Source organism: Hevea brasiliensis, chromosome 2 (assembly GCF_030052815.1).
Source record: "Hevea brasiliensis isolate MT/VB/25A 57/8 chromosome 2, ASM3005281v1, whole genome shotgun sequence".
Lineage (NCBI taxonomy): Eukaryota > Viridiplantae > Streptophyta > Magnoliopsida > Malpighiales > Euphorbiaceae > Hevea > Hevea brasiliensis.
Window position 1 is genome coordinate 40,190,166 of NC_079494.1, and position 9,035 is coordinate 40,199,200.

General features: G+C 27.3%; 1 protein-coding gene across 7 annotated transcripts in view; it reads right to left on the bottom strand.

The window, feature by feature from the left end:
* Positions 1 to 529, bottom strand: part of LOC110638897 (MADS-box transcription factor 23) — a 41,276-nt gene extending 40,747 nt beyond the window's left edge. For 2 of the 7 annotated variants that reach the window (XM_058135325.1, XM_058135321.1), the window contains exons 1-2: positions 360 to 527; positions 10 to 226 (exon numbers count right to left, since the gene is read on the bottom strand). In XM_058135325.1, coding sequence (XP_057991308.1) covers positions 10 to 191 — 182 coding nt within the window. In that variant the 5' untranslated portion in view covers positions 192 to 226; positions 360 to 527. Of the gene's footprint in view, positions 1 to 9; positions 227 to 359 lie in introns of all 7 variants that reach the window. The other 5 variants (XM_058135333.1, XM_021789799.2, XM_058135316.1 and 2 more) reach the window with 5 other exon arrangements.
* Positions 530 to 9,035: the final 8,506 nt, after the last annotated feature.

Sequence of the window (9,035 nt, forward strand, 5' to 3'; positions counted from 1 at the left end):
TAGAATGACCTGGTGCTAGAGAAATCGTAGAGCTTTCCGGTGCTAGAAAAGATTACGACTCCAACTTCCGCGTCACACAGGATCGCAAGCTCCTTCGCTTTCTTCAAGAGTCCATTTCTTCTCTTCGAGAACGTCACTTGCCTGCTCGTCGAATTGTCTATCCTCCTTATCGCTATCTTCCCTCTCCCCATTCTGAATCACAGTCCCTGAGCAAAAAATTTTCCTACTAACCAAACAGAAAGAAGAAAAAGAAAAAAAAATCAAAGAACATCGAATAAACTCCTAAATTCGTAATTAATATTGGAAAATAACCGCAAAAAAAATTAATCATATATAAGGAAATATAAAAAGAAGCTTACCTGAATAGGAGAGAGGAGAGAGGAGAGAGGAGGCGTGCGACTGCGAGGGCGTTAATGGAGACAAAGACCGGATTCAGAGACGTCGTTTTGGGAGATGAGGTGGTGTATGTGGTAAGATTTATAAGAGACATCAGCAAACAAGCCATATAAGGAAAGCGTATGTGAGGAAGCGAAAAACCGCTGAGGTTTTTAATAAAAACTGCTTAGTGGTTTTTTCAGTATTTTAAGGCCACGCTGTCCAATAAGAAGCAAGAGTACAATTTATTTTTACTTAGATCATAGCGTCGTTGCTTTAAAAAAAAAGAGCACAGCGCCGTCCACCGTATAGATTGTTGACGCGTGGTGTATCCGGATTCGTATACCGTAGTTCCTATTTTTGGAATATTTTCCGTATTTTTTAAAATAATTTTTTTAGAAAATGAAAATGTAAATTTAAGGGGACAGGCTTTTCCTCGGTACAGTCAATCCTATCCTTCTATCCCTGGGAATGGAAAGATCTGAGTAATTTTTTGAAAAACACTTTTAAAAAAGTTGAAAATTAAAATTTCATATTTATATGTGACGAATTTTTACATAAAAAAAACTAAAAACTAGTTTTTTTTAACTTTTTAAAATCTAATTAAGATTTGAAAAGCAATTTTCACCATAAAAGATTATTTTTTAATAAAAAATAATAATTTTTTTATAATTAAAATTAAATAATTTTTTAGAATAGAATTTATTCATAATGATAAAAAATTAATCAAATTATTATAAAAATAAATAATGCATATTAAAAACTTTTAAAAGTAAAATAAGTTTTTAGTATTTTTAATTATAATAGTTTTTTTTAATTATTATATATATTAATAAATTTTTTAATTTTTAAATTAAAAAATTATTTTTTACTGTTAGCAGATGAGTTAATTTTTAATATATATATATATATATATATATTGCATTTTTCATAAACAATAAAATTTCAAACTTTTATTTAAAAAAAAAAAAGTGAAATTTTCTGCATGCAAGCATGCCCTTGACCTTTCTATTTATGAATGGGCGTTGGCTGAGGTATTAGGAGTGGGGCTAAAGTGTTGGTAGCAGTAGTTAAGTGGTAGTTTTGGTGGCAACAGTATCTAAGTAGTGGTGGTAATGTTGTTGGTGGTGATGACAATGTTTAAGTGGCAATTTCGTGATGGTAGTGGTGGTAGTGACAGTGGCGATAACATTTATGATAGCAGTAACTAAATAGTGGTGGAGTGGTAATAGAGATGTGGGAGACGATAATGGTTAGATGATGATGATAGTGGCAAAGTGATGGTAACAAATCAATTCATGATATTAGTTGATCCTTAAAAAGATTTGGAAAGAAAAGATCTCTTAAATCTCATTTGGAGCTAATTTATATTCTATTATTATTTTTTTGGTTATGCAAATGGTGATGAGTTATGTTTAATTTAAACCCAAGTGATTGATGAGATTGATGTGACTTTAATTAAGTTCATATGATTAAATAAACCATAATCAAATTACAAAATATACATATATAATTCAAAAAAGAATTTTTGTAAAGAAAAATAATAGTATCAACTATATCAAGATAATCTACTATGATCTTTTCAAAAAAATTAATTGTCAAAAAAGTTTTGAAATTTATTAAGTTTTACAATTAAACTTTAAAGTTTGCTTAATTATTAATTAAATTATCACATTTAATTGATGTTTCAAATTGACTCAATTATCAATAAACTATTAGTATACTTTATGAAAATTCTATGTATATTATCACTAAAGAAACCATTAGAAATCCCAAATAGGATTACTTGCTAAAAAAATCTTGAAATTTATATAATTACCAATTAAACCCTTATGTTTGATTAATGTTTCAAATTGACCTGATCGTCAATAAATTGTTAGTATATAGTGCTAGGGAGGTAATTATAATAACTTTTGTTTTGACTATTTTGGTTGAAAACTGCACTAAATAAGTGTGAACAATTAATTCAGGGAATAGCTATTCTTTCTTTTAGTAATTTGATCCACCTTGCAATAACTGGGAGAAGGAACTATTGACACATTTATTTGGGCAAAAAATGCTCTTAAAAAGAAAGTTACAGAGTTAGAGGAACTTAATAACAAAATTACTGATACAGCTCAATGAAAAGAGTGATCAAAGTAATATACTGATTAATGATTTGCAAACCAAAGTTGAAATATTGATAAATATCAAAAAAATAAAGGAAGCAATAGTTTATTGTGCAGAGGAGGAAGAAATTTGACTTGATTTTATTTTACTATGTTTCTAGGATTGTGTTATGTATATATATAGTAATAGTAAACAAATTTTGTTAATATTAACTTAAATATGTAGGTTGATTAGAATGTAATATGGTAATTGTATCTGCAGAATATAATTTAGCGTTTAATTTTTAATTTGTTGAAATATATTAATGGTTTATTGACGGTTGAGTTAATTTGAAACATCAATCGAACGTGAGAGTTTAATTAGCAATTTACGTCAATTTCAAGGTTTAAGTACAAAAATTAATAAATTTCACTATTTTTTTTTGTAATTAACCCTAATTTAGGATTTCTACTAGAACTTTTCTAGTAATGATATGACAGTTAATGTGAAACTCCGGTTAAGTATATAATAAAGGTTTTTGTGACAATTAAGTTAATTTAAAACATCAATTAAATGTGAGAGTTTAATTGACAATTATATAAATTTCATAGTTTAATTATAAAAATTATCAAATTTCAAAATTTTTTGACAATTAATTCAAAAATAAATTAAAATTTATCTAATAAAATAGTTATTCCATATGAGATATCATATATGAAATAATAATCTAAAATAAATGAATATGTATATATGTGTATCTCCATAGGTGAATATATATATATAAGTATCAAAAATTTACAATCACTTCATAATTTTTTTAAAATGATAATTATATTTACATATATGTTTAATTACTATTTATTTGTTATTTTATACCGACATAAAATTAAAGTGATATTCTAAAATTTCTATGACAGAGATTTCAAAGAAGTACGTGTCTTTGGGTGGTAGACATGTGGACAATGGAAAGTGATCCTTTTTGCTTTTAAGGTTTCCCAATTAGGAAAACAGTGGACTATAACTCCAAGAAAATTTCCAAACATTGAACAATGACGTGTTCTCTGATGCTTGACAGCAACCTGAGATCGATGATATTTTTCTTTTTTTTTTTTTTCCGAAAGGTGTGAACTAGGTATGAGATGAGGTTTCAGATACGAGATCCCTCAGTTACTCTGTAAATTTTTTTATCAAGTATATCTTCTGAGTTCTGACAGTCCAAGTACCAAGTGATGCAGTGTCACCCATATGATCAGTTCATCTCAGACCCACCAAAAAAAAAAAAAAAATTTAGTGCTCACCTTTCAAATCCTGAAATATCGCTCGTTACCCAGTAAAGAAATCTAAAAAAAACATCCACTCAACCAGAAAGAAACCTACCATCTCTACCCAGGTGAATAATAATAATAATATTAAAATTAACATTATTATTATTATTATTATTATTATTATTATTATTATTATTATTATTATTATCCTCCTAGCTATCTTCCCTTACCAAAAATTGCATTATTAACAAGTATTATAAAATTTAATTTTGATTAAATATTACATGAAGCTCTAAGGATAAAGGGGCCGTAAATAGTGAATAGAATGGCCTGAACTTGAACAAAACCGACGGTTGAAGAAAGTGAAGCAAACCAAAGACATAATTCTATGATTCTTGCCAACCCAGAATGAGAATCACCATTACAGATAATAATTATCTTTTTTTTTTTTTCCTTTCTATTATATTGAGCTTACATAATGTTTTGCAATCCTCCAAACGCATGGGAGCTCTGCCAATAGTTGTCGATGTGTGATTGACTGGCGCATGAAGATTACTTACTTGTTTAGCCAATCGAGGGAGGAGAGGCGCCCCCCTTGCACGCCTTCGTCGGAGTTTTAGTACAATCCCAGCCACCTTCGGATCGCAGTCAAAATATATTATTTGACACTTTAGAGCTTAGAAATCGTAGTTTTTTTTTATTATTATTATTATTTTTTTTTATCGATAGCTTAGAATCATAGTTATAAAATCTCTTTCTTCGGATGTGAGACGTTTTTTGGGTTGGAAATATAATAAATCGTTGGCCATTAGTTTTTTTTTTTTTTAAAAGATGATTATAAAGTTTTTACTTACATTAAAATATATAAACACTCAATTAATAAAAAATTATATACATATATTATTATATAAAATTTATCATTATTTTAATTAAAATGATAATTAATAATTTGCTAAACGTATATTATAGACCAATACAAAGAATTCCATGCATGTATATACTATTGTGCTTGGAGAAGTATTATCGAAACAGGGAACACAAGCTTTGTCTAGGGTTTGGAGTTGCCTGATTCAATTGGGCATGCCCACGTGAATAAAAAAGAAGCAACCAATGAGGTTGAAGAGTTGTTGGAAACAAAACCATGGGCACTTGGAGATTAACAAAGCCGGTAATCAAGGACGACACTGAATAAAATAAAATAAATCTTTGAACCCCAACTAAAAAGTAATGGACAAGTGTCAATCATCAGCTAAATGATACATTTGCGTAGACCAAGAAAATTAAAGTTACATGATCTTCTGCATTACTTAAATGGGAAATTCCAAGGTGGACGTGTTACTTTATTCACATAAATTAATTAAATGATCTCTCTCTCTCTGTGGAAATTACTTCTTTTTCTGGGGTTTTTAATTTTTTATTTAATTTAATTTTATATAAAAATTTAAATATATATAAAAATAAATAAATATAAATATAAATATAAATATAAAGGAGAGTTGGCCTTCTTAACATGTGTCCTTTTGGGTAGTTAATCAAATTCAGCCCAACCAATGAGGTCTTTTTTTTCCTAACAAATTACCACTGCTAATTCTCTGCTTGAAGCTTTAGGCAACCATCGTTTTGTTGTTTTGCTTTAAGAATGTATCTTCTTCTTTTCCATAAATAATTCAATGATCAATGCCTATTTCATATTATAAAAAATATTAATAATTTAAATAAATTGTTTATTATTTTAATTATGTTGTTTAATACTTTACATATTAGAGGAGAGAATTATAATTAATTAATGAATTAGAATCATGACACTACTCTAAATTATCTCTATCTTTGTCATTGAATTGTACTTAAAGCCACTTAATTAACTGGACCAGTATAGAAGAAACGTATCAATTCATAGTTGTTGTCCTAAAGAGGAGGTAAATTGGAGGCTTCGTCAATTTTTAGGCTATTCCTCAAAACACAATGAAAAGTTGTAGCTATACACTCTGTTGTATGTAAAATTATGATAAGAATGTGATATACAAATGAGCTATTCCAAAAACATACAAAGAGTTGTAATAAGAATATGTATTGATAAATCAAATTAAACAATGAGAATATCATACTTCAATTGCATGAACAAGTTAAAAATTAATACTGGATTGGTAAAAAAAATCCAGATATCAATATTGGATTGGTAAAAAAAAAAAATTAGAAACACAAAACTATAGATATCTAATTGCACATTTTGTTAAAAGTGCAATTTATAATGATGGATCTACCACAAAACATATAAAACTTAGCTATATAGTATGCGTTGGAAAAAAAATCAATATAGCTTTAATCATATATATAAGATCATTTATAAGCCCTTCAAAGCACCCACAAGCACCGAATATTGAGTCAACCATGAGAATACCCGCAGCACACTTGTTATCTCAGGTTTTCTGTCAAAAATTTTCTGCTGTGAGAAATTCCAACTGCTATCCATATAATAATTTTTGAATTATTAAACAACTACTCTTTTTGATGGGTCTTACATTTTTGGTCTTTAACTTCATAGACTTATAAATCCCATTTTCTTTATTAGTATGAAAGATATTTTGTTTTTCTTTTATAGAAAAGTTTGACTAGAACTCAAATTTGAGATTTCATAACCTTAAAAACTGCTCCATAATATTAGCTTATTTGTAAGGCATCTCTCTTTTCAACAAATCTTATTACCATAAAATTAATATATCTCAAATTGATAAATGGGGAAAACTTTCCAAATTCTCTATCTTTAAGAATAAAGAAAAATCAAATAAATTATTTTAAAATAGCTAATAATAATTATGAATTAAATATTAATTAAAACAAAGACCCGATCGATAATGGACAAAGTCACCAATAAAGCCTAGGGTAATTGGTAGGTAGAAAGTAGATATAACCTGTCTGAATGGCTTAACATCTTTTCTTAGTTCACACTTCCTAAAATAGTATTATAACTAAGCTCTTGGAATCCTCTTCCCCCACAAAACAATTAATAAAACAAATCATATAAATGTGAAAAAAAAGAGAGAAGGAATTGCATAGGGACCATGCATATATTATTGTTGTTTATAAAGAAAGTTTCCAAATTGGTATTATTTGAAATCCATCACTTTCCTGCCAATATCTTAATGGTTATCATTAGATTAAGGTTCTTTCTTTTTTTGATATAAAAGTCCTACTTGCTGCCCCCACATTCCCAACACCAGCAGCATCCTAGGTCATCATAGCAAACTGCTTCTGTGTAATTGGCACCTTCCCCAGCCAACATTACCAAAAACACTTGTTTCTCACACAATGCCATAATGTGGGATGTAATTTTGAGATATAAGGTCCGAATAAGGGATTGAATACATTTATATATTTGAAATTCTATTGTAGAGAGAATATGAGAGGTCTTAAGTTCGAGTCTTCTCTTTTATCTAATTTGAAATTCATCAATCATATTGGTGAGAAAAAGAGAAGCTACTTGTCACTATGTAATTCATTGTTATTATTAAGCCCATTGGATTTCTATTGAAATAAACAAATAATTTTTTAAATAGATGTATATAGTTAGTTTATTAATTTCATGACAAATAAATATTTTATATTGCCAATAAGAAGGTAACCCATTAGTCTTCCTTTACTTTTACACTCTGTTTGGTATGAGTGCAGCGTGATTTACTAATATATTGTATTGTATTATATGATTTTTTATTATTAACCTATTTGAAAAAAATATATAGTATGGTATATAATGATTTAATAAACTTTTCTTATTTGGTTGAATGGTATGATACTGTAAAATAAATATAAAGATTATTAAAATATCCTTATTATTGTCTTAAACATATAAATGGTTATTGTATAAAATAGGAATATAAAAATTTAAAACCATTTCAAACCATTGATTTGCCGATTTGAAAACTTTTGGTGGTTATGAAACCATCATTTTATAACCCGGAACCATTATTTTTCAGGAATAATCTAAACAAATAAGAAGTATAACCATATCATATAATATAAAGCCATGATAAATCATCATCTAAAAAAGGAGTTAAAGTGTAAGTGAGTAGGGAGGTTTAGAGTTTGAGTCTTATCATCTATTTATTTTAAGATAATTTACCTTTATAATAAAAAAATCATCATCTAAATAAGGGGTTCAAGTGTGAGGGAGAGGTTTCGAATTTGAGTCTTACCATCCATTTATTCTAAAATAATTCATTTTTATAGTGAAAAAGAGAGATGACAATCTCTGGTTATGTAATTTATTAGTCTCAATTGAATAAAATAAAAAAAAATTATGTTTAACTTCGCTAACAAAGGAAAAAAACCTTATAATTTTATTAAAAAGTGTTAAAATTTTAGGACGTGTAGGTTATAATAATAGGTTTTAACCTTTATCATTTTTTAACTATATGATTAGTTTTACTTCATTTTATTAGCATTTGCTCATAATTGTCTTGCGTTCAAGTAATCATTTCTGAAAGCACGCTTATAGCTTTATATCTCCTATAAAAAAAAAAAAAATAATAAACAGCTTTATATCACATCTTCACCTTTATGTTCCATTTAGGGTAAATGCCTTCTGAACAATCCCAAAACTTCTCTTATTATTGGGTTATTTCTTAAATTAAACGAATAAAAGATTTTAAGTTTCTAGGTAAATGGCCTTAATTTGGGTCATCCTTATTGGATTTGCTGACGAATTCGGATTACGGGCTAGACTGCATTGGGACTTTTGGGCTTCGTTTGTTTACAGAAAATCCGCATAATCTACCATTTAAAACGTTTAGGAAAATGAATTAATAAAAAATATTTTAAAAAATTAAATTATTTTTAAAAAATAAGTTATTTTTTTATTTTAATATATATATATATATATATATATATATATATGAATGGTATAAATATATATTATTAATTTAGAATTGAAATTAAATAATAAAAAAAATTTTCATGAAAAATATTTTTTTAAAAAATAATTTTTATAAAAAATATTATATATATATAAATAATTTTTTATAAAATAAATAAAATTTTAAAAATTTTAATTAATTTTAATTTTTAAATTTAATAATAAAATAAATTTAAAATAAAATATAATTAAGGTGTAGACAATCTGATTCGTGTGCACCTTAATTTATAAAAGTGTGGATCCTATTTTTTTAAATTTAAGATTAAATTATATTTTATGAATATTTGATACGTTATAATAAATCGGATGTATGGCAGCGGCCCACCGACATGTACGGTTAACAGGGCTGAAGAGGTCCATCCGGGCAAGAATGGGCTGAGAGAGAGAGAGAGAGAGAG